Source organism: Sapajus apella, unplaced genomic scaffold (assembly GCF_009761245.1).
Source record: "Sapajus apella isolate SASKATOON/1434 unplaced genomic scaffold, GSC_monkey_1.0 scaffold20, whole genome shotgun sequence".
Classification (NCBI taxonomy): domain Eukaryota; kingdom Metazoa; phylum Chordata; class Mammalia; order Primates; family Cebidae; genus Sapajus; species Sapajus apella.
In genome coordinates, this window is record NW_022436960.1 from 14,433,696 (window position 1) to 14,460,729 (window position 27,034).

The 27,034-nt window shown below is 41.1% G+C and overlaps 1 protein-coding gene across 10 annotated transcripts in view; it reads left to right on the top strand.

The window, feature by feature from the left end:
- Positions 1 to 9,530: 9,530 nt before the first annotated feature.
- The window catches only part of EML5 (EMAP like 5), a 185,737-nt gene continuing 168,233 nt past the window's right edge, over positions 9,531 to 27,034 (top strand). For 8 of the 10 annotated variants that reach the window (XR_004271749.1, XM_032287669.1, XM_032287670.1 and 5 more), the window contains exon 1: positions 9,985 to 10,181. Coding sequence is in view for 9 of the 10 variants with exons in the window: in XM_032287669.1 (XP_032143560.1) it covers positions 9,985 to 10,181 (197 nt within the window). In the remaining variant the exon portion in view is untranslated. Of the gene's footprint in view, positions 10,182 to 27,034 lie in introns of all 10 variants that reach the window. The other 2 variants (XM_032287666.1, XM_032287665.1) reach the window with 2 other exon arrangements.

The following is a 27,034-nucleotide window of genomic DNA, read 5'->3' on the forward strand; positions in this document are numbered from 1 at the left end:
TGGCATTTCTTTTTATTGTTATTATTATTATACTTTAAGTTCTGAGGTACATATGCAGAATGTGCAGGTTTGTTACATAGGTATACACGTGTCATGGTGGTTTGCTGCATCCATCACCCCATCATCTACATTAGGTAGTTCTCCTAATGCTATCCCTCTCCTAGTCCCCCAGCCCCTGACAGGCCCCAAAATGTGTGATGTTCCCCTCCCTATGTCCATGTGTTCTCATTGTTCAACTCCCACTTATGAGTGAGAACATGCGGCGTTTGGTTTTCTGTTCTTGTATTAGTTTACTGAGAATGATGGTTTTCAGCTTCATCCATGTCCCTGCAAAGGACATGAACTCATTCTTTTTTATGGCTGCATAGTATTCCATGGTGTATATGTGCCACATTTTCTTTATCCGGTCTATAGTTGATTGCTTTTGGGTTGATTCCAAGTCTTTGCTATTGTGAACAGTGCCACAATAAACATAAGTGTGCCTGTGTCCTTATAATAGAATAATTTATAATCCTTTGGGTATATATCTAGTAATGGGATTACAGGGTCAAATGGTATTTCTAGTTCTAGATCCTTGAGGAGTCACCACTCTGTCTTCTGCAATGGTTGAACTAATTTACACTCCCACCAACAGTGTAAAAGCATTCCTGTTTCTCTACATCCTCTCCAGCACCTGTTGTCTCCTGACCTTTTGATGATTGCCATTCTAACTGGTGTAAGATGGTATCTTAATGTGGTTTTGATTTACATTTCTCTAAAGACTAGTGATGATAAGCTCTTTTTCCTATGTTTGTTGGCTGCATAAATGTCTCCTTTTGAGAAGTGTCTGTTCATATCCTTCACCCACTTTTTGATGGAGTTGTTCGTTTTTTTCTTGTGACAAAGAACTAATATCCAGAATCAGGCTCTTTTCTTGAGACTTGAGGTAGTGGCTAAGTAAAGAAGGAGAACTGTAGATTCTAAAAGAATCAAGTGGCAAACGCATGCTCTTGAGAACACATATCCTGGAAGTATAAACAATTTCCTAAAATCCTGTAAATGCTGCTATAAAGGTATGTATGATTGTATAAAATGTACCAGGGACTGGCTGGATGTAGTGGCTCATGCCTGTAATTCCAGAACTTTGGGAGGCCAAGGCAGATGAGTCACCTGAGGTCACAGGTTCAAGACCAGCATGGCCAAAATGGTGAAACCCCATCTCTACTAAAAAATACAAAAAATTGGCCGGCCATGGTGGTGGGTTCCAGTAATCCCAGCTACTCTTAAGTCTAAGGCAGGAAAATCGCTTGAATCCAGTGAGCTAAGATTGTACCACTGCACTCCAGCTTGGCGACAGAGGGAGACTCTGTCTCAAAAAAATAAAAAAAATAAAATGTACTAGGTACTTCAATGAACACTGATTAATTCTGGAGGATGTGGATGGGGATGTCACAGCAAACTACAGAAGAGAGGCATGTATTTGATTTCTAGGGCTACTGTTAATAAAGTACCACAAACTGAGTGGCTTCAACAACAGAAATTTTCCATCTCACAGTCCTGGAGGCCAGAAGTCCAATATCAAAGTGTTGGCAGCATTAGTTCCTTCTGAGGGGTGTGGGGCGGAATCATTCCTATGCCCTTCTCCTAGCTTCTGGTGGTTGTGCCAGTCCTTGGCAGACCTTGGCTTGCAAATCTCTGCCTTCATCTTCACATAGTTTGCCTTGTGTGAGTGTCTGTATCCCATTTACCCCTTTGTCACCTTGAATTGGGGCCCACCCTACTCCAGTATGAACTTCATTTTAATTTAAGGAATTGTAATCTGCAATGTAATATTTTCCAAATCAGGTAACATTCTAAGGCAGCAGCCTTTTTGGCAACAGGGACTGGTTTTGTGGAAGACAATTTTTCCATGGACGGTGGGGGGTCAGGTTGATTCAAGGGCATTACATTTGCTATGCACTTTATTTCTATTATTGCATTGTAATATGTAATGAAGTGCTTATACAACTCGCCATAATGTAGACTCAGTGGGAGCCCTCGTCTTGTTTTCCTGCAACTAGACCATCCCATCTGCCGGTGATGGGAGACAGTGACAGATATCATCAGGCATTAGATTCTCATAGGGACCGCGCAACCTAGATCCCTCTTATGTGTGCAGTCTATTCACAGCAAGGTTCGTGCTCCTATGAGAATCTAACGTCACTGCTGATCTGAGAGGAGACGGAACTCAGGTGGTAATGCAAGCAATGTGGAGTGGCTGTAAATACAGATGAAACTTACCTTGCTCGCCTGCTGCTCACCTCCTGCTGTGCAGCCTAGTTCCCAACAGGCCACAGACGGGTACCAGTCCACGGCCTAGGGATTGAGGACCTCTGTTCCAAGTTACTGGGATTTAGGATTTCAACCCATTAATTTGGGAGGAACACAATCCAACTCATAATAAGGTGGTCCATTCGGGCTGGACCTCAAAGATTCTGTAGGAGTTCAACAGGCTGTCAGCGGACGGTTGAGGGTATGGCACAACATGGAGGCTGCAAATGTGCATGCAGTTCTTGAAAGGCCTGGTTAATTTTAGGAATTACTTATTTGTGTCTGTTTTGAGACAGAGTCTCTCCGAGACAGACAGACAGACACACAGACAGACACACACACACACACACACACACACACACACACACACACACAAACACACACAGAGACTCTATTTCAAATATACAAATGACAAAATACACATACACACAAAATAAGATGAGATAGTCTTTCAGAATTTTGCATGGAAAATGAATTAGGTTTGTATTTTTGTATGGAAAAAATACCTGAGTGAGTGCTTGGCTTGGAAAATGGGTGACAGATGCTGTCACCCAGGCTGGAGTGCAGTGGTATAATTGGCTCACTGCAGCCTTGAACTCCTAGGCTCAAAGGATTATCCTTGCCTCCACCTCTCCGGTAGCTGGGATTACAAGCACGTGCCACTACTCCCAGCTGCTTTTTAATTTTTCTTTGTAAAGACAGGGTCTCACTATGTTGCCCAGGCTGGTCTTGAACTCTTGGGATCAAGTGACCCATCTGCCTCAGCCTCCTAAAGCATTTGGATTACAGGCGTGAGCTACGTGTATATTTTTAAAGAACTTATAAAACATGGCAAAAATAGTTCAAAAATTACCCATCATATTACAGAACTGTTCACATTTGGTTTCTTTTGTTCTAATCCTCATTACATTATATAACCAGGCTCATTCTATATATATATATATGGTTTTATTTTTATATCCTGCTATAAAACATTTACATTCTGTTATAGGAAATTTGCAATGTTGCCAAAATTTATCTAAAAAGCCTAATTTTGATGGTTTATAGTATTTCATCATATTGACTGACTTAATTTGCTTAAAGTTTTCCCTGTGTTTACACATTTAGGTTTCTATATTTTTTATTGTCTTAAGATATGCTGTGATAAATTTTCTTTTTTAAAGACAGGGTCTCACTCTGTCACTCAGGCTGGAGTACAGTGACATGATCATGATTCACTGCAGCCTTGAACTCCTGGGCTCAAACAATCCTCCTCCCTCAGCTTCCTGAGTAGCTAGGACTGCATGCATGTGCCACCATGCCTGGTAAATTGGTTTTTTTTTTCTTTTTGTAGCAATGAGGTCTCACTATGTTCCTGAACTTGAACAGTTCTCCCCCTTTGGCCTCCCACAGTGCAGGGATTACTAGTGGGAGCTACTGTGCCCAGCCTTTTGATAAATATTTGAACATGAATCCTGATTTACATGTTTTTGTTATTACCTTGTGACAGATATCTAGATGAGAAATTTGTGGGTCATAGGATAAGAACATTTCAAGGCACAAGATACCTATTCCAAAATTGCTTATAGCAACTGTTGATAAAAGAGGGGAATTGGTATGATCAGATAAATGATTTTTACTATGATTATTTTTTTGAGACGGAATCTGCCTCTGTTGCCAGGCTGGAGTGCAGTAGTGCGATCTTGGCTCACCGCAACCTCCGCCTCCTGGGTTCAAGCAATTCTTGTGCCTCAACCTCTTGAGTAGCTGGGATTACAGTCATGCATCACCACAGCCAGTTAATTTTTTTGTATTTTTACTAGAGATGGGTTTTCACCATGTTGGCCAGGATGGTATCTATCTCTTGACCTCGTGATCCGCCCACCTTGGCCTCCAAAGTGCTGGGATTACAGGTGTGAGCCACCATGCCTGGCCAGATAAATGATTTTTACAGTTAACTCAGGTGGCAGAATCTAGGGAAAAGATAATTACAGCCTGAACTGAACTGTGGCAGTGGGGATTCAGAAAGTGTGGATGGATGTAGAGATGGGGTGAGGTTTAGTAATATTTCTGAAACAGAGCCAAAAGGACTTGGGGACTAAATATTGGAGGTGAGGTACCGTTAGGAACCAAAGGCTATCTGCCTATCTTTCCAACCTGCCTAATTGGGTAATACTGATATTAAAACAGAAAGAGAAGATGGCAAGATGTGCAGATGTGTAGGAGAAGATAATTTGATTAGAGTCTTATTTGAATTCAATATGGTACCAGTTTTTAAAGTCCTTATGTGGAACCTAACAGGCATTTGAAAGTATAGTTAATAGCAGGGAATGTCTGCTGGTTTTGCCTGCCTGGCATTTGGTGCTAGCTTCAGGCTTCGCCCCCTCCACCCCGAGGAGGATCTTTGGGTGGAAATCTGGTTAGAAGGAGTATTGTCTTATAGTTGCATTTATTTACCAAACATCTGTTTTATTATTTAGATTACAGGTGTATTTGGTTTGGCAAATGAAGACTGGGGAATGCTAAAGCATCCAATTCAGCCCTGGGCAGCGCTGCTGACCCCATTCTTTCTTATTCCAGTAATACAATTTTGATTTTCTTTGGGAGGATCACTCACCCCTAGTCCCCCTTCCTGTGTTCTTGGCACACCTGCTGCTACTCTGTGGATCCAAGGGTGGCGTATAAGTCAGCCAGTCAGAGTAAAGCAGGCTAAAGTCTAACAGTTTCCAGGGGAACTGCTGAGAAAAGCTCTTTCCACAGGGATTGCTAAGCGGGTGGGATATAGAACTGGAGCGGCTGGCAGCTATTTTGCTTGGCTGGCAATGGAGTCTACTCAAAGTAGAACTGAGTTAATTCTGATGACCTGCTTCTTTTTTTTTTCTTTTTCTTTTTCTTTTTTTTTTTTTTTTTTTGAGCTGCTGTCTCACTCTGTCACCAGGCTGGAATGCAGTGGTGCAATCTCAGCTCACTGTAACCTCCGCCTCCTGGGTTCAAGTGATTCTCCTGCCTCAGCCTCTTGAGTAGCTGGGACTACGGGCATGTGCCACCATGCCCGGCTAATTTTTTGTATTTTTAGTAGAGACGGGGTTTTACCGTGTTGGGCAGGCTGGTCTCAAACTCCTGACCTCAAGTGATCCACCCACTTTGGCCTCCCAAAGTGTTGGGATTACAGGCGTGACCCACTGCGCCCAGACTGATGACTCGTTTTTGATGACATCACTTGAGCCCTACGATTCAAGTGCATTGATGTCAGTTCTAGAGCTTTTCAGTCTTATGAAGCATTAAAATTCCCTTTTTTATCTTAAGCCATTTGAGTGGGTTTCTGTCATGTAAAGTCCTGACTAACACAGTACTGGATATCAAAGAAGGTTCAAGGCTGGACATGGTAGCTAATGCTGGCTCATGCCTATAATTCCAGCAATTTGGGAAGTTGAGGCAGGAGGATTGCTGAAGCCCAGGAATTTGAGGCCAGGCTGGGCAACATAGTGAGACCTCATCTCTACTAAAAAATAAAAAATTAGCTGGGTGTAGTGACACATGCCTGTAGCCCCAGGTACTTGGGAGACTGAGGTAGGAGTATCAGTTGAGCTGAGTGGTCAAGGCTGCAGTGAGCGGTGATCACACCACTGTACTCCAGCCTGGGTAACAGAGAGAGATTCTGTCTCAAAAAAGAAAGAAAAAGGTTCAAGTTTTCAGAGATTTCAAGTGTTCAAGGTAAAAACTGTGAATTCAAGTGTTCAAGGTAAAAACTGTGAAGAATCCTATTGTGACTGCACAACATTCTCTTTTCTAATTAACGACTGATAAATATGTATGGAATAGCTATTGCAGTGCCAGGCACTGTGCTAGGCTCTGTATGTACCATAGGCTGATTAAAGGTAAGGCTACAGAGATTTTTTTTTTTTTTTTTTTGAGACAGAGTTTTACTCTTCGTTGACCTGGCTGGAATGCAGTGGCACAATCTCAGCTCTCTGCAACTTCCACCTCCCTGGTTCAAGCGATTCTCCTGTCTCAGCCTCCTGAATAGTTAGGATTACAGGCTAGGCTACTAATTTTTGTATTTTTAGTAGTGATGGGGTTTCATCATGTTGGCCAGGCTGGTCTCAAACTCCTCACCTCAGGTGATCTGCCCACCTTGGCCTCTCAAAGTGCTGGGATTACAGGTGTGAGCCACCGTGCCAGCCACTACAGAGATAGTTTAATGGACAACTTACTAAAATATCAGTATGATTCATAAGTTGGCTGAATTAGCTAGCTAGAAGTAATTGCATGTTTTTTGTTTGTTTGTTCTTGAGACGGAGTCTAACTCTGTCACCCAGGCTGGAGTGCAGAGGCATGATCTTAGCTCACTGCCACCTCCACCTCCCCAGTTCAAGCGATTTTCCTGCCTCAGCTTCCCAAGTAGCTGGGATTACAGGCGTGCCACCCCCTGGCTACTTTTTCGTATTTTTAGTAGAGACGGGGTTTCACCATGTTGGCCATGTTTTCTACACTTTGCCTTAGATTTCTTTATAAACTTAATCAGTAGCCAGCACATGATTTATGTGCCCAAATTTTAGAAATACTTCAAACATCTCAAATTTCATACTAGGAACTCAAGTTTCAGGAACTAGATTACCAAAGCAGGTGATAAGATTTGGCTGTGTCCCATCCCAATCTCACCTTGAATTATAGTAATTCCCACTTGTCAAGGGTGGCAACAGGTGTAGACTCTTGAATCATGGGGGTGGTTTCCCCCATATCGTTCTTGTGGTAGTGAATAAGTCTCATGAGATCAAATGGTTTTATAAATGGAGCTCCCCTGCACAAATTCTTCTTGTCTGCTGCCATATGTGACTTTGCTCCTCCTTTGCCTTCTACCATGATTGTGAGGCCTCCTTAGCAATGTGGAACTGGGAGTCAGTTAAACCTCTTTTCTTATAAATTACCCAGTCTCAGGTATGTCTTTATTAGCATCATGAGAACGGACTAATACAGGGGGTGCTGTAGCTTTCATTTGGAATGCTTAACAAATGTCCATTTGTTGATGTGTAGAATTTTTTGTTTCTTTCTCTCACATCCTTATTTGCATTACTTCTGCAGGATACACATGATGGAATATCATCTAGCAATAAAAGCTTCACTAAGCTTTCTGATATGATATTGGTAATACAGGATTATATAAAGTTGTGAGGGTAAGAACTGATCAGGTTTGTTTTTTTCTTCCTCTAGTATTCATGAATGGCTCATTTTCTAGCCACCTTTGTGCCTTTGCGGTCTCTTTTGGTCTTGAATTGTCAGTTGAGGATGGTTTAATTAAGAATATTTTTGCTTCACACTCTACCCTTGGGTCATTAAAATCATAACGGAAAATATGATAATGGGAAAATAAATTATTTAAATCTCTTATTAATCTGAGTACTTAAGTATGTATCATGGGATCCATAAGACATTGTGCTGGAAAATCTGAAACATAGAAAAAAATGTATATTCTTCTATCTCCTAGTCTCATAAAATTTACATGTAACCAGTAATTAATATATCACAAATGTATAGCAACAAAATATTTAATATTTTCTAATTCACTGCTTGAATTTGAATAATCCACAATTTTTCTTTTTCTCACCAGGGGATTTCAAGGAACTCAATAGTGAATTAGAACATATTCTTATTAAAAAACAGAAAAACGACCTCCAGGTGACAAAGAGAAACTGTGTGTGGCTTTGCCCAGGGTACCCTACTTAGGCCTCAGAGCCACTTCTCAGGCCTGATTTCTTTGTTTCTTTGCAGCAGCTGCCAGAAACCTATCCTGCCTTCGTCTTTTTCAGATTCTACCCAGAATGGAAACTCTTTCCAGTTTACTTTTCATGACATTTATGTAAATTCCTTTCAAATGACCTTTATTCCCCACATGTAAACTGCATGTAGATTAGAAGTCATAATCAAAGCTGAAAAGGTAACCCTCTGTCTCAATTTAGTAATTTGTATCTTCGAGGAAGTAGGCATTGGATAACATCTATTCCAATAAATCTGTACCACACAGGAGTCAACCCCTTTGGAGTCATATTTCTTCACATGATGGTAGCATATTTTAGCTTTTGTCAGATTTCTGTCTTGGTATTTCCTAGGGAAATCAAACAGTAATTTTTAGACAGTAAGGATTCATATTGCTGTATCCTGATTAGTATTTTTTGTTGTAAATCTGTGGCTATCCTGAACACCTTTTAAATTGTGGATTTCGAATTATTTTTACAGGCGTTGATAAATCTTATTTGTATTCCCGTGAGAAAGGGGACACTTGGAAACTGAGTAGGAGGGGAAATGACATAGTCAGGAATTGATTGCTCCCAATACTTTTATTATAGGAGTTTTCTACAGGATTACAATTGAAGTTATTCAATTAAGAGTAATTGTTGATGGTGTCCCAGTCATTTAAAAAAATATATATTCAAGTACTTTTTTTTTTCAATTTGGAAATCAGATCTCACATGTTAATTTACAATCAAAAGTCTACTTTCAGCTTTGAGGTCACTTAAAAAAATATACACTTAGGGCCTGGCACGGTGGCTCAGGCCTGTAATCCCAATGCTTTGGGAGGCCTGAGGCAGGAGAATTACTGAAGGCCAGGAGTTGGAGACCAGCCTGGCAACACGGCAAGACCTCGCCTGTACAAAATAAACTTAAAAAAAAAAAAAAACAACCAAAACATTCTCCAGGCATAGTGACACGCAGCTGTACTCCTTGCTACTTGGGAGACTGAGGCGGGAGGATCGCTGGAGCCCAGGAGTTGGAGGCTGCAGTGAGCCGAGATTGCGCAACTCCACTCCAGCCTGGGCGACAGAGCGAGGATCTGTCTCTCAAAAATGATTGAAAAGCACATTTAGGAAGCTCGGCGTCATTCCAGTGTCTGGGCCCGAGAGCACTATGAGGTAGCAAGACACAAGGTATCAAGCGTAAAAAAAGAGAATGAGGTTAGCATCCGGTTGTTGCTTTTCCCAGGTATAAACGTGGCCTAGGCTGGGTGCAGGGACCGTGAGGAACCGGCAGGCGCTTCCCGGTTGAGGACGCCCAGCAGCAGGACCCCGGGGTCGCCAAGGGTCCGCCTGGGATTGAGCAGCTCCAAGAGGTAGGGCTCAGAGGCCCGCGGGCGCGCGTGCGTTTTCGCACCTGCACCTTGTCCCCACGAGCTCCAGCCTCTTCTCCGCTCCAGGAGGGGCGGGTCAAGCGCGGAACGGGGCGGGGCCACGCAAAGCTGCGCGCCCGCTGCTCGGCTCCGCTCGGCTCGGCTCGGCTGGGTTCGGGGGTGCGCGGCGCGGGTCAGCCAGGCTGTGGCTACAAGGCCGCCGTGGGGCGCGAGCGCCGCAGGTGACCGGGGTGGGGAGCTGCGTGCGCGGGCGGCGGCTGAGGAGCTGGAGGCGGGCCCTCGCTCTCGGCCCAGGCGCTCCGGGCTGAGGAAACGAGGCGAGCGGAGGCGGGCGAAGGGCTCGGAGCACCCACTTGACAGCCGGCGGCGCTCGCGGCCCTCAGCATGTTCCGTGAGGCGAGGGTTTTCCTCCCACCCGTGGGCTGAGGCGGCGGCGGCGGCCCCCGAAGCGAGATGCACCTGCCGGGTGCTGCTTAGAGGACGCGGCAGGCGGGAAGTCCCGGCCGCCAGCGGGAGGGCTTTCGTCGCCGGGCAGCCGCCGCCTCCCGCCGCCGCCGCGGGTCCGAGCGGGAGCGGTGGGTGGGCTCCGCGACATGGCGGCCCGGAGCGCCCCGAGCTGCCACCTGCGGCTCGAGTGGGTGTACGGCTACCGGGGCCACCAGTGCCGCAACAACCTCTACTACACGGCGGCCAAGGAGATCGTGTACTTCGTGGCGGGGGTCGGCGTGGTGTACAGCCCGCGGGAGCACCGGCAGAAGTTTTACCGGGGCCACAGCGACGACATCATCAGGTACCGGGGTGCGGGGGCCGCCGCAGTCACCCTGCGAGCCGCTCCCGGAGTTTGCACCCGCAGGTCCCTCCGGACCCCGTGACCGCTCCTGCACGGAGCATCACCCCGAGGGGAGTCCGCAGCTGTCTCCCCTGTCCCGAGTCCGCCAGTTAGCACCCTGCAAACGCCTTTCCCTCTCCCTCGTCTAGGGACTCTCTCTCGGGTCCGTGCGGAAAGATCAGGTCCGCGGATCCACCTGGCGCGCGGTTTGAAGGCTTTGTCCCCTTTCCCACTCCATCAAAATTATGAAAACTGCGAAAAGGTTATTTTGGTAGCACTTTATTCCGTTAGCTCCTGTGAGAGATTTCTTATTAAACGAAGTCTTAAAGCACCTGGGGTGGAGGGAGTCCTTTACCTAATAAAGGACTGATGGAAGCATTGCAGGCGGTGGGCTGGTTCTGGAGGGCTCTCACCCCCTGCCCATAATTATTAGTTCAGGTTTCACTGTTTGCTATTATCAGCAGAACCCCCCCGGCAACCTCCAGGCATTTATTGGATGTTAAAATGTTCACACCTGAAGGCAATTTAAGGTAGGGCTTATCTGAAGAGGCTGCTAAAAATAACTTCACGGATTTCCAGTTCTCTTCATCTTCATTAAAATACTCCTAAATAAGCTACTTTTGTATTTTTTTAATTAAATCGCGATTGGGGGCTATTTTTAGTCTTCCTTGGACAGTCTCTCAAAGTTGGTCCCAGTGCTTGTTTACATTTCTTTAGTGAGCGGTATATTTGAAATGTAATTTTCAATCAGTGTCTTAGTAGAACTTTTGTGGTGAAGTCAGGAGCTTCAGAAATCATTTTAGGCCACTTTATTGCCTTAAGGACTGCATTTTTGTCCTTTACAGAGGAGAATATATTAAAAGCAATCTGAGAATGTGTTTGTGTGGTGCTCTTGGCGCCTTATCAAAGAGTATGATTTGGGTTTGGTTACAAAATTTTATTCCCTTATGTATGTTGAACACAATTAAATTGGGCATTTCAAATCCGGTACCTTGGATTGAAGTCTTGTAGGCAAGAAGCCCTGGTACTTAAATTTCACAAAGTTGTTTTTCTGTTTTGCGTCTCTGTACATTATAATGTGTAAGAGAGAAACCAGAGGGCCTGGGACAACAAAGGTAGGCAAGATGAAGTAAAGATGAGAAAAGCCAAAATTGAGATTGCAGAATAAGGAATGAGGCGGTGCTGTGTATTCACTTGTTTTTTGTTTTTGGACACCAGAGTGCTTTTTCAGATTATATTTAATAGATTACTTTGAAAAGGTAACTGATAAGTAATTTCATTTTTCTCAAGCTGGGACTCTGAGTAGTGATGATTAGGGTCACAGACCTATTATCATAGCCCAAATTGGTGGTAGAAAAACTAAACTAAACCCATAGTAAATTATTTATCTTCTCGTTATTTATCCCAAGAGTAGAGTTTACCCCAGTGTCTTGTCTTTTTCCCTAATCCTTTCAAGTCTCTCTTCTTTTTCATATGTTAGGTCTCCCAAAGTACCAGGCATAGTAGCTTTACCTAGTTGAAGCAGCCTTAACTGAAGCCCTGCTCCAGATAATTTAGTCTGTTAGGTTGAATTCAGCTGGTGGAGTAAGGGTGAAGGATTTTGAGGTCTTCTCATGATACACTTGTATTGTTTTTACTCCTTGGGGGTTATGAGAACTGTATAGTACTAAGGTCTTCTGAAACTAGATATGATTTATTTGGTGAGGTAAATTACATCTTGTTCTTCTAGCAGTAATTAGAAGCTGTATTATATGTCACACTGCTTAAATTTCATAATTGTGTTTCAGTAAACTGTAAGGAAGGTAATGCTTTGACCTTCCTTTGGTATAGTTGCGCAGCTCATACAAAACAACAAACATGCTCAAACTTCTCATAGTTGAATACATGCTTATGATTTTATCCAAATGATACATCTTTAAAATAATGTATAACAATGAAAATAAGTATCCTGAAAAGTTACAATGAGGCAGTAAAATCTGAATCACACAGCATCTTGAAATTTGTGGCGTGGATTTAATATGATACTAAGAATATAATTAGGAATCAGTGAAAGGGCTCTGGACATTTTATTTCAAATAGTAATGACAGATCATTCTTGTTTGTGAAATATATTCAGCAAATATTAAAATCTGTGAATTTTTTTTCAATTCAGTATTTGACTTGTGAATATAGAAACAACTCTAGTAATTTTTAAATTATGTCACAGCAGAAGACGTAATGTTGAGAAATGTGATGCATATTGACAAACAATGTTGCTGTAACCTTAGCCTTGGTAATAAAAAGTCAGTGCTGTTTTCATCATCTGTTTTGTTTCCACCTTGGCCTGAAACATGTAAAACTTACTGGTCAAGTATTACTTAGTCTGAGAACTGTTCCAGAATGAGCAGATCATTGTCCTTAGGTTTTGAAAATGTGAGTGCAATATTGGTGGTAAAGACTGAATCATGACTAGTCTGTCATTTGCTTACTGGTTCTCTGACCATTTTATTATTACTTAGGATTGTCAGTGGTGGTGCCACATGACAGCTCATCATTTTTTCAGTTTTGCTTGCAATTCTCCATCTTCCTTTTGCCATCCACCTGCGTATACTTCTGTAGTCATTTATCTTTTAGTTGTATTCATAGAAACTATACAGCAATTATATATATGTGTCAGAAATAATACAGGACTTTTTGGGTCACTTTTTTTGTTCTTTTTCTCAAGTTATATTGATAAAATCTAGTTATTAAGTGTTTATACAGATTTAAGACTAAGTTATAAAATAAGCTACTACCAGTTTTAGCATAAGTTGCACATCTAGAGCTTGGTCTATATTTTGAAACTTTTGCCAGTTATTAAAAGAATGGGATAGCCTTTTTTTTTTTTTTAAACTCAGGCTCTTGCTCTTGCTGTGCATCACACAGGCTATAGTGCAATCACTGCTCACTGTAGCTTCTAACTATTGGGCTCAAGTGATCATCCTACCTCAGCCTCAGTAGCTGAGACCACAGGTGTGGGCCATGATGCTGGGCTAATTTATTTTTTTTAAAGATGGGGTCTCTGTATGTTGCCAAGGCTGGTCCCAGACTCCTAGACTCAAGTGATCCTCCCACTTCAACCTCCCAAAGTGTTGGGATTACAGGTGTGAGCCACCATGTGCAGCCAGAGTGCAGTATCTGTTCAAGTTAATTTTTCTAGGTACTTCCCATCAGCAAATTTTTGCAAGATTATTCTTGTAGACAATATTGACCATTTTCAAATCATTTATACTAGTGAAGACCATTGATGGAATATAACTTGGGGCATTTTGTTATTTGGCTGTGCTTTCCTAATGGGAGTAATCAGGGCCCATTATTTATGTATTATGTAGGTGTGGAACTTGAAGTACTTTTTTTTTTTTTTTTTTTTTTTTGAGGTGGAGTCTCGCTTTGTTGCCAGGCTGGAGTGCATGCAGTGGCGTGATCTCGGCTCACTACAACCTCTGGCTCCCGGGTTCAAGCAATTCTCCTGCCTCAGCTTCCTGAGTAGCTGGGACTACAGGCGCGTGCGTACAATCATGCTCAGCTAACTTTTGTGTTTTTAGTAGAGATGGGGTTTCACCATATTGGCCAGGCTAGGCTGGTGTCAAACTCCTGACCTTGTAATCCACCTGCCTTGGCCTCCCAAAGTGCTGGGATTCCAGGCGTGAGCCATCACACCTGGCTTTACTTTTTTTTTTTTTTTTTTTTTTTTAAACATAGTGAAAGTGTCTCACAAGTTGATGATGAACTCAAATTACAGTGCATCTGAAATATTTTGAAAAGTATGCTATACTATATGGTTTCAGGTTAAAATAACTGTTCATTGCTTCTGTGTATGGCTTTTTAAAAAGACAAAACAAAAGGTATAGAAGCTTTTTCCTTTATTTGTGGTAAATGGCGTTCTTAAGAAAAAAACTGACCAAGACTTATTGTAATCTAGTAAAAGTGGTTTTTGACAGTTCTGTATTTATGGCACAGAAACTTAATTTATTCATTGCAAGTCAGAAATGTAATTGGAAAAGCAATTCAGAATGTCATTTCCATGGTAGATAATTTTTTTTGTGTTCATGTGGGTTCAGAGTGGCAACTTTTTAAGCCCTGGTAGGAATTATTGGAAACCTACTTGTAGTTTACTTAATGCTTCCAGATATATGTTCTTGATTTCCCAAACCTGGCTGATCTTCAAAATAGTTTGATGAGCTTTTCACCAGTTTCTATCCTTTTGCTCAAATGCACAAAGTCAAACTTCTAGGGTTGGAGCCCAGGAATCTGTGTTTTAAATAGCGCCTCAGATGATTCTGTTTGGGAAATACATTGCCCCCACCATTTCTAAAATTCTTAACACAAGCCGTTTGAGAAATGGGCACACACCCTCTTCTCAAACCTGATACCAGAATTTTCTTAAGCACTGTGCAATATGTAGAAGTTGTGCTTCAAACTATTAGAAAACATATTTAATAAAATGGCCTGTGTTTAAGTAACTAGAATTAGATGGAGTTAACAGTTATAGACCATGTAACAATTATATTTGGTAAGATTTCATTTTATGTGTCGTGATATCAAAACATTTGTTTGTGTGTGGTTTTTTTTTTTTTTTTTTTTTTTTTTGAGACAGAGTTTTACTCTTGTTGCCCAGGCTGGAGTGCAATAGCATGATCTCAGCTCACCGCAACCTCCGCCTCCCAAGTTCAAGCATTCTCCTGCCTCAGCCTCCCGAGTAGCTGGGATTACAGGCATGTGCCACCATGCCCAGCTAACTTTGTATTTTTAGTAGAGATGGGGTTTCTTCGTGTTGGTTAGGCTGGTTTCGAACTCCTGGCCTCAGGTGATCCACCCACTTCAGCCTCCCAAAGTGCTGGGACAGGCGTGAGCCATCATGCCCGGTCATTGGTTATTTGTTTTCTAGGTACTGCATAATTTAAGAAATAAATTGATAGGTGTTTTCCAGGAAAGGTAGGAATTAACTAGAAGGATAGTTGAAATTGTCATAGATGTGTATTGAATATATATTCTTTAGGGATAAACCAGATTTTTAGATTTATGTTTAATTATTTTCTTTTATTATTTTATAATATCTTATGTGCAAATATGCAGAAAATAAAACATGTTTTGTATATACATTAAGGAAAATGTGGAATAATCAGTTATTAGAAGCTATTAAGAGCTTTTGTCTCTAAGTTTTCTCATCCAAGAAATATTTGTGGAGTTTCTGTTTTGTCAAGAATCCCTGCCTTAAGATACTCAGAGTTTAGACACACGAAGTCAAATAATCAATTAGGAATAGCACTAATGTACCTGTGATATGATATGTACATGGGGATATAAACAGTTCACAATTAGTATATAATACCTAAGCTAAGTCTTTAAGGACAACAGGGAGAAAGAGTCATCGGAAGAAATGAAAGAAGGTATAGCATTGTGGGAAGAGGTAGTATTGTGTGCAGTGGTTTTGTGTTATGAGAGAATATTTTTAAAAGTTGCTTATACTATCTTCAGTTCCTCTTCTCCCATTTACTGTTCACTTTGTTCTATTTCACCATAGCAGTTCTTGTCAAGGTCACCAGTGACCTCTGCATTGCCAAATCCAGTAATTATCAGTTTTCATCTTATTTGATTTTTCATAATCATTTGACATAGTTGGTGCATTAGTCAGTTTTCATGCTACTGATAAAGACATACCCGAGACTGGAAGAAAAAGAGGTTTAATTGGACTTACAGTTTCACATGGCTAGGGAGGCCTCAGAATCATGGTGGAAAGCTAAAGACACTTCTTACGTGGCAGTGGCAAGAGAAAATGAAGAAGATGCAAAAGTATCACCATCAGATCTTGTGATACTTATTCACTACCATGAAAACAGTATGGGGGAAACCACCCCCATGATTCAAATTATCTTCCACCGGCTCCCTCCCACAACACGTGGGAATTGTGGGAGTACAATTCAAGATGAGATTTGGGTGGGGATACAGAGCCAAACCATATCAGTTGGTTACTCCCACCTTCTTAAGTCACTTTATTAAGTGGCATGTAGAACATAAACATATCTATTTCTTGGTTTACTTGTTCTCTCAGCATATATTTACTGAGCACCCATTATTTGCCAAAGACTATTCTTATCACTAGAGATATGGCAGTGAACCAAACATAAAATTTCCCACCCTTTTCTAGCTTATATCTACTGAGTGAGGAGATACTGAATAAACAAGGTAAATTTTATATATGTATATAAAATTTTACATATGCATGTGTATGTGTATAGTTTACAAGGGCTAAGGAAAACAAGGTGAGAAAATGAGATAGAAACCATTGGAAAGAGTTTACATAGGTATTTAGATAGGGTGGCGAGGAAGACTTCACTTTAAAGGTGACACTTAAGTAGAGACTAGGAGGTAAAGTAATGTGCTGTGTGGATATCTGAGGAAAGGATATGTTAGGCAAAAGGGACTATCAAATGCAAATTCCCTGAAGCAGAATGTCAGTATTTTTGAGGAACAGTAAGAATGTTTGTGTGGCTGAAGCAGAGTGAACTTGAAAGAAAGTAGTAAGAAACGAGGTCTGATGAGCTAATGGTAGTGGGGGCAGATTTTGTAGAACTTCATAGGCTACTGAGAGGATTTTGGCTTTTCCATTTGAAAATGGAAGTTATTGGAACAATTTAATCAAAATAGTGGTATAATTTCATTTATGGTTTAACAAAGTCACTCTGGCTCCTAGATTCAGAACAGACTGAAGAGGGAGGGACAGGATGGAAGCAGGGAGATCACTTAGGAGACTGTTGTGGTAATCCAGTCAGGAAGTATTGGTGGCTTGGACTAGGGTGGTAACAGTGAAAATAGTGAGAAAGGATCAAATTCTGTATATATTTTTAAGATAGAGGTAGCATGATTTACTAATGGATCATATATAAATTATGAAAGAAAAGGTCAATAATGATGACAGAATTTTTGGTCAGAACAATTGGAAGAATGGAGTTGCTGGTTACTGAATTGGGAAACTGTTGTAAGAGCAAGTTTTATATTTTGGACAGAAGAAAAGATTGAGGGCTCTGTTTTATTTTACTAATTTTTTTATTTTCAATTTTTGTGGGTACATAGTGGGGGTATCTATGGAGTACATGAGATGTTTTGATACAGGCAAGCCGTGTGAAATAATCACATCATAGAGAATGGGGTATCCGTCCCCTCAAGCCTTTATTCTTTGTATTATAAAGAATCCAATTGCAATCTTTTAGTTATTTTAAAATGTACAATTATTGACTATAGTCACCCTGTTGTGCTATGACATGGTCTTATTCATTCTTTCTAGTTCTTATGTACCCATTAATCATCCCATTTCCCCCTGAGTTCTCCACTACCCTTTCCAGCTCTGGTAACTATCCCTCTACTCTCTTGTCCATTTGTTCAGTTGTTTTGATTTTTAGATCCCACAAATCAGTGGGAACATGCGATGTTTGTCTTTCTGTGTCTGGCTTATTTCACTTAACAATCTCCATTTCATCCATGATATTGCAAATGACAGGATCTCATTTTTTTTATGGCTGACTAGTACTCCATTGTGTATATATACCACATTTTCTTTATCCAGTCATCTATTGATAGACTCTTAGGTTGCTTCCAAATCTTAGCTATTGTGAACAGTGCTGCAATAAACATCGGCGTGCAGATATCTCCTTGATATCCTGATTTCCTTTCTTTTGGGCATATGCCCTACAGTGGGATTCCTGGATCATATGGTAGCACTATTTTTAGTTTTTTGAGGAGCCTCCAAACTGCTCTCCATAGTGGTGGTACAAATTTACATTCTACACATCCTTGCCAGCGTTTGTTATCGCCTGTCTTTTGGATATAAGTCATTTTAACTGGGATGAGATGATATCTCATTGTAGTTTTGATATGGGGTTTTTATTATGGCTTTAATTTTGTTATTGGTCTGTTCAGGTTTTGGATTTCTTCCTGGTTCAATCTTGGTAGATCGTATGTGTCTAGGAATTTGTTTATTTCTTCTAGATTTTCAAATTTATTGGCATAGAATTGGTCATAGTAGCTACTAATGATCCTTTGAATTTCTGCAGTATCAGTTGTAATGTCTCCATTTTCATTTCCAATTTTATTTGTATCTTCTTTTTTTTTTTTTTTTGCTTAATTTGGCTAAAGGTTTGTCAGCTTTGTTTAGCCTTTTTAAAAAACAAAACAAAACAAAACAAAACTTTTGGTCCGGGCGCGGTGGCGCGCGCCTGTAGTCCCAGTTACTTGGGAGGCTGAGGCAGGATAATTGCTTGAACCCGGGAGGCGGAGGTTGAGCTGAGATTGCACCACTGTACTCCAGCCTGGCGCCTGGCGACAGAGCGAGACTGTCTCAAAAACAAAAACAAAAAAAACAAAAACCCAACTTTTTGTTTCACTGAAATTTTGTATTGTTCTTTAGAATTTCTATTTCATTTATTTCTGCCCAGGTCTTATATCTTTCTACAAATTTTGGGTTTGGTTTTCTCTTGGTTTTCTAAAGATGTACCATTAGATTGTTTATTTGAAGTTTTTTCTCTTTTTTGATGTAGGCACTTGTAACTATAAACTTTTCCTTGAGTACTGCTTTTGCAGTATCCCATAGGTTTTGATATGTTGTGTTTTGACTTGCATTTGTTTCAAGAAATTTTTCGGTTTCCATTTTAATTACTTCATGAACACACTGGTGATTCAAGAGCATATTGTTTAATTTCCACGTATTTGTATAGTTTTAAAAATTCCTTTTATTATTTCTAGTTTTATTCCATTGTGGTCACAGAAGATGCTTGATATTGTTTCAATTTTTTCAACATTTTAAGACTTGTGTTATGATAATAGTCTATCATTGAGAATAATTCATGTGCTGAGGAAAAAAAATGTGAATTCTGTAGCCATTGGATGAAATATTCTGCAAATATCTATTAGAGGCATTTGGTTTATAGTGTACATTAAGTCAGATGTTTCTTTGTTGATGTTCTATCTGGAAGATCTGTCCAGTGCTGAAACTGGGTTGTTGAAATCTCCAGCAGCTATCATATTGGTGCCTATATCTCTCTTTAGGTCTAATAATACTTGCTTTATATATCTGAGTGCTCTAGTGTTGGGTGTGTGTATCTATATACACACACATTTAAAATTGTTATATATTCTTGTTGAATTAACCCCTTTCTCATTATATGGTGACTTTCTGTGCCTCTTCTTGTAGTTTCTTTGTCCTGAAATCTATTTTTTCTGGTATAAGTATAGCTACTCCTGTTCTTTTTTGGTTTCTGTTGGCATGGAATATCTTTTTCCATCCCTTTATTTTCAGTCTATATGTGTATTTATAGGTGAGGTATGTTTATTGTAGGCAACAGATCAAAGGATCTTGTTTTTCCATCCATTCAGCCACTCCATCTCTTTTGATTGGAGATTTTAGTCCCTTTACATTTACACTGTCCTCCAGACTGGCCCTCTTCTCACAGCTCTACTAGGCAGTGCCCCAATGGGGCTGTGTTGGGGCCCAACCCCACATTTGTGTGTGCAGGCTTCAACCCTACATTTCCTTTATGCACTGCCCTAATAGAAGTTCTCCATGAGGGCTTCACCCCTTCAGTACACCTCTGCTGGGACATCCTGGTCTGGTCTGGTCTGGTCTTTTATTTTTATTTTTTTTAGTCTTTTGTCTTGCGCAGGCTGGAGTGCAGTGGTATGATCTTGGCTCACTGCAACCTCCAACTCTTAGGTTCAAGTGGTTCTCCTTTCTCAGCCTCCTGAGTAGCTGGGACTATAGGTGTGTGCCACCACACCTGGCTAGTTTTTTTTTTTTTTTTTAATTGTTATTTTTTGTAGAAAGTGATTTATTTAGAGACAGAGAGAGTAACAGGAGGAGGAGAGAGAAAGAAACAGCTAACTCTCACACTGAGTGAGAATATCCAGAAAGATGGAATCCAGGAGAAGGAAAGCAGCTTCCACACTGAGTGGAAAGGAATAGAGAGAAATGGAGTTTAGGAGGGGAAGCCAGGCTTCCACAAGAGAGTGTGGAAGGGGACCCCAGAGGGGAAATCCAGGAGAGAGAAAGATGGCTTCCACGAAGGGAGTGTTTGTGGAGGGAATCTAAACATGGAGTCCGAAGGGATGTGGAAAAAGGGGACTTTTAACCTGGGAGGAACCACCACCTTCTCTAAGACCCCTGGCCAATGAAAGGAGCTCCTTAGAATTTCTGCCGAGGTGACTGACTCTTAGTTTCTTTGCATGCCCAGGAAATTTAAACAGAGACCATTAAATCTCCCAGATGGAGAGAGATGGGAGGGGGGCATGGTGCTGGGAAGTTCTTGCCCTTAAGACTACACCCCCTCATGGACCCAGAAAGAGAACACATTCCCTCATTAACCCCCCTCCCCCTGAACAGGAAAGCCCAACTTCTGTTGGAATTATGGAAATCAATTCTCTCTAACTACTTCCTGCTGAAATGGGGTGTAGAAGGGGCCCTGCAGTTGAGGTTTCCTCCAGAGGGGAGCCTTTCAGGGGTGCAGATTGATCTAGTCCACAATAGAGCCCATGAGCCAAGGACATCCGGGTTCCAGCAGCAGGATTATTTGTGACCTCATGGGTGATTTTGAAGTCGTCTTCTCCAGCTGTACCCCTTTCCTGGTTGTACCCCTCTTCTGGTGTACCCCTCTCCTGGCTGGCTCGCCAAAATGTAATATTGGGGTTCAGGGTGCCCTCAGCTCCCCTGAGAGGATGTTTCTCCAGGTTCTTGGTCCCCTGCCCTCTCAAGAATGAGAGAGGGGACCACAGTGCAGTGCACAGTAAATACTGGACTCAAAAATGTTTGTAGAAAGTGATTTATTTAGAGACAGAGAAACAGGAGGAGGAGAGAGAAAGAAATAGCTAACTTTCACACTGAGGGAGAGAATCCAGAATGATAGAATCCAGGAGAGGAAAGCAGCCTCCACACTAAGTGGAAAGGAATAGAGAGAGATGGAGTTGAGGAGGGGAAGACAGGCTTCCACCAGAGTGTGGAAGGGGACCCCCAGAGGGGAAATCCAGGAGCAAGAAAGATGGCTTCCATGAAGGGAGTGTTCGTGGAAGGCGATCCAAACATGGAATCCCTAGTTTTGTATTTTTAGTAGAGATGAGATTTCACCATGTTGGCCAGGCTGGTCTTGAACCCCTGACCTCAGATGATCCACCTGCCTTGGCCCCCCAAAGTGCTGGGATTACAGGCATGAGCCACGATGCCCCCATCCAGGTGTTTTCATACATTCTCTGAAATCTAGGCAGAGGGTCCCAAACCTCAATGCTTGTCTTCTGCACACTTGCAGGACCAACACCATGTGGAAGCTGCCAAGGTTTGGGGTTTGCACCCTCCAAAGCCGTGGCCTGAGCTGTACCTTGGCCTCTTTTAGCCACAGCTGGAGTGGCTGGGACACAGGGCACCAAATCCCTAGGCTGTACACAGCAGAGGGGTCCTGGACCTGGTCCAGGGTACCAGTTTTTCTTTCTTGGTCTCTGGGCCTGTGATGGGAGGGGCTACCACAAAGATCTCTGACATGCCCTGGAGACATTTTCCCCTTTGTCTTGGTGATTAGCATTTGGCCCCTTGTTCTTACGTAAATTTATGCAGCAGGCTTGAATTTCTCCCTAGAAAATGGGTTTTTCTTTTCTACTACATCATCAGGCTGCAAATTTTCCAAACTTTTATGCTTTGCTTCCTCTTGAATGCTTTATCGCTTAGAAATTTCTTTCACCAGATAACCTAAATTCTGTCTCTCAAGTTCAAAGTTCCACAGATCTCTAGGGCAGGGGCAAAATGCTGCCAATCTTTTTGCATAGTAAGATTGATCTTTACTTCAGTTCCCATAAAGTTTCTCTTCTCCATCTGAGAGCACCTCAGCTTGGACCTTATTGTCAATATTACTATCAGAATTTTAGCCAAAGTCATTCAACAAATCTCTAGGGACTTCCAGATGTTCCCACATCTTCCTGTCTTCTGGGCCTCTAAGTCTTTTGGAAGTTCCAAACTTTCCCACATTTTCCTATCTTCTTCTGAGCCCTTCAAACTGTTCTATCCTCTGCCTGTAACCCAGTTACAAAGTTGCTTCCACATTTTTGGGTGTCTTTACAGCAGCACCTCAGTACCAATTTACTGAATTAGTTGATTCCCACATTGCTAATAAGTACATACCTAAGACTGGGTAATTTGTAAAGGAAGGAGATTTAAATGACTCACAGTTCTGCAGGGCTGGGAAGCCTCAGGAAACTTAGAATCATGGCAGAATGGGAAGCCAACATATCGTTCTTCACATGGTGGCAGCAAGAAGAAGTGTAGAGTGAAGAGGGGGAACAGCCCCTTGTAAAACCATCAGATCTCATGGCAACTCAGTATCATAGAACGGCATGAGAGTAATTGCCACCATGATTCAATTACCTCGAGTAGGTCCCTCCCATGACTGGGGATTATGGGAACTACAACTCAAGATGAGATTTGGTGGGGACACAGCCAAACCATATCAATAAGAAATGCAGAAAGGGGATAAGGTTATGCAAAATAAATGACTATTTTTAGTAATTATAATTAGTGGCAGTATCATTGATATTGTTCTGAATCTGTGGTGTATGTGAGGTGAGATACAGCAAATCAGTAATTTTGGGGCATTCTAATTTATTAACCTGTTATATCAAGAACCAAAATTCTCAGGATGGAGGGAGAAAAATAAGATGTAACTGTCAGGAACTGTGAAAGTTCTATAATTTTACTCTACTGGAAAGTTACTAGGAGCCTACCACAATTTCATGGATACAGCATACCAGCTTCCAGGTCAGAAACAAAAGGATTTATCACTCTATATATGCACAGCAAACAGCATGAGCATTATGTTTTTTTCAGCATCTTTGTCCCCCTAAACCCACAAAGGTGATATAGAAGAGCCTAAATTGTGAGTTTGCATCACAGCTAAGTAACCTGGAGTTTAGGGAAACTGAATCTTTTATAATAGGCTGCAAAAAAACCTGCTTGTGATGGTTAGTTTTCTGTGTCATCTTGAATAGGTTGTATAGTACCAGATGATTTAATTGAACATTAAGTGAGCTGTGAAGGTATTTTATAGATATGATTAACATCTGTTATCAGTTGGCCTTCAGAAAAGGCGATGATTATTAATAAGTGGCCCCACTCAGCCAGGCATGATGGCTCACACCCGTAATCGCAGCATTTTGAGAGGCCAAGATGGGTGAATCACAAAGTCAAGAGATTGAGACCATCTGGCCAACATGGTGAAACCCTGTCTCTACAAAAATACAAAATTAGCTGAGCATGGTGATATGTGCCTGTAGTCCCAGCTACTTGGGAGGCTGAGGCAGGAGAATTGCCTGAACCTGGGAGGCAGAGGTTAGAGTGAGCTGAGATCATGCCATTGCACTCCAAGCCTGGTGACAGAGTGAGACTCCATCTCAAAAAAGGGGAGGGGCCCACTCAATCAGTGGAAGAACTTAAGATGAAAACTGGAGGAGAAATTCTGCTTCAAGATTGCAGCATCAACTCCTGCCTGAGTTTCTAGTGTACTGCTGCTCTGCCCTATGGATTTTAGACCTGTCAGTCCCCACAATCATGTTAGCCAATTCCTTGAAATAAATCCCTTTATATATACTCTGTATTGTTTCTCTGCAGGACCCGGACTGATATAGTGTCATTCTCTCTGGAGAGAGATACATTTTTTATACTGAACAGTAAACAAATATACGCTTTGTCCAGCCAGGGATATTATCTTTGTTTTTCAAGTCTGTTTGATATACAAATATCCCTCAAAAAATAGTCTAGAACAAAGATAGTCAATACCTCTGCATTCAAAATTTTCAGAAACACGGGCTGGGTGTGGTGACTCATGCATGTAATCCCAGCACTTTGGGAGGCTGAAGCCGGTGGATCACTAGAGGTCAAGAGTTCATGACCAGCCTGGCCAAAATGGTAGAACCCATTGTACTAAAAATACAAAAATTAGCCAGGCGTGGTGGCGTGTGCCTGTAATCCCAGTTACTCGAAAGGCTGAGGCAGGAGAATCACTTGAACCTTGGAGGTGGAGGTTCCAGTGAGCTGAGATCACAACACTGCACTCCATCCTAGGCAACAGAGCAAAACTCCATCTGAAAAAAAAAAAAATTCATAAACATGAGAAATCCATGGAGAATTATTTCCTCACAGCAACATAGAAGTACAGATTTTGTAGTTCTGAATTTGAATTGGAAATGTCCATATGAACTCACGATGTACCATATATGCATTTTTTTTTTTTTTTACCTAGTTCCAGCCACTGAAAGTTTACAAAAATGTGACAAAGCCAGTATAGATAGCAAGTCCAGACTCTGGTCTTAAAATTCATTCCTCAAGAGAAAAACTAAGGATTCACGGAGAAACAACTGATTCTTGACATCAGAGAGCACAGGACATTTAAAAGACTAGTAGGGTGATACACAAAGTTCCAAGGAGCCAATCTCAAGGGACTTCTACATGGGACAATTTGTGCTTTTTAATTAGGGTAAGAATTGCAGTCAATTCAAGTTCAAGGTAAATTGGTCACCTTCTGAAGATGACAGAGAACCAACTTATTTTCTTGAGAATGAGGTAAATAAAAGGAAAGATGTGCCATTATCCCCCTTTAGCCTTTCTTATATAAACCGATGACACTATTGGACATTAGGTAATTAGCCACAGATCATATAACTTACCAGTGGCAGAAGGCAGGATCAGGTTCAATTAATACCTGTTATTAATACGTTTCCCTAAGGATTCTGTTCTTTGTGGTTAACTCTTGAACACAGACTAATGGAGCAGTGATCACCTTAAATATTGATGATTGCTTATGCCAGAAGAAAAGAGAGCTCTAAAAATTCTCACATATATAATCTGCAATCTAAATGCTTTAGCTTGGAAGTAACCTTCATCACATAGGCTCCTAATTCATTTGAAAGAAACCCCCAAAACTAGTAACATTGTTCCAGCCAAACACAAACCCCAAAATGAAATCATATTATATGCTTAAAAGGGAGAAAACCCAAATATCTTTGATAAACTGCATTATTGATCCCTGAAATATTTAACTTACCACTTAACCTTCCACAGTTCTATGTCCAGAAAGAGAAAATACCAGAATTGTCAATGTAAATATATACCTAAATGGTAAACCACATGGCTCCTAAGAAAAGTCATACACTCAAAATTGAAGTTTTCAACTCGCGTATAACTGAAGAGAGCACCAAACTTGCAGGAATCCATATAATATTAAACAAATCTTTATTGTTATCGATAAGTAAGAACTTTTGCCATTTTTTTTTCTTGTTGTTTCATGGCCGTTTATTTCTTCTTTCCTTCAGGTCTTTTTTTAGTCAAGGTGATGTTCTCTGGTGACATGATTTAGTTTACTGCTTTTTATTTTTTGTGTATCCATTTTATGTCTTGTTGTTTGAGATTACCATGAGACTTGCAAGTACTATTTTATAATCCGCTGTTTTAAGCTGATAACAACTTAACACTGTTCGTATAAACAATAAGAAAACTAAACCTATGCTTTAACTTCATCTCCTTATTTTATAAAATTTGTTTTATTTGTTGAGACAGGATCTTACTGTTTTTTCCAGGCAGGAGTACAGTGGCACAATCTTGACTCACTGCAGTCTTGACTTCCCAGACTCAGGTGATCCTACCACCTCAGCCTCCTTAGTAGCTGGGACTACAGATGTGTGCCACCATGTCCAGCTAATTTTTGTATTTTTTGTAGAGATGAATTTTGCATGTTGCCCAGGCTGGTCTTGAACTCCTGGGCTAAAGCAATCTGCCTGCCTCAGCTCCCAAAGTGCCAGGATTATGGGCATGAGCCGCTGTGTCCAGCCCATCCTCCTGCTTTTTAACTTTGTTATTTCTATTTATAGCTTATTATATTGCCTATGTCTTTAAAAGGTTGTAGTTATTTTTATTGGTTCATTTGTCTTTCTACTTAGTATAAGACTAGTTTACACACCACAGTTGCAGTGTTATAACATTCTGTGTTTTTCTGTGTACTTACAATTACCAGTGAGTTTTGTATCTTCAAAACTCACTTATGATTACTTATTGCTCACCATGTTGAAGGATAATTTCACCAGATATACTAAAGTAGGGTAATTTTTTTTTTTTTTTTTTTACTTCAGAGCTTTAAATATGTTATGCCACTCTCTCCAGCCCTGTAAAGTTTTCACTGAAAAGTCTGCTGCCAGATGTATTGGAGCTCCATTGTGTGTTGTTTCTTTTCTCTTGCTTCTTTTAGGACCCTTTCTTTGTCCTTGATCTTTGGGAGTTCAACTATTAAATGCCTTAAGGTAGTCTTCTTTGGGCAAAATCTGCTTGGTGTTCTTATCCTTCTTGTACTTGGATATTGATATCTTTCTCTAGTTTTGGGAATACCTTTCTCTGTTGTTATTTTGAATAAATTTTCTACTCCTATCTCTTTCTCTACTTCCTCTTTAAGGCCAGTAACTCTTATATTTGCCCTTTTGAGACTATTTTCTAGATTCTGTAGGGGTGCTTCATTGGAGACAGGGTCTTGCCATGTTGTCATGCTGGTCTTGAACTACTGGGCTTAAGCAGTTCACCTGCCTCGACCTCCCAAGTGCTGGGATTATAGGTGTTAGCCACCATGCCTGACCCACCTCATTGTTTTTTATTTTTTGTTTTGTCTTCTCTGACTAAAATAACCTGTCTTTAAGCCCACTAAGTCTTTCTTCTGCTTGATCAATTCTGATATTAAAAGACTTGGATGAATTATTCAGTATGCCAGTTGTATTTTTTCAACTCCAGGATT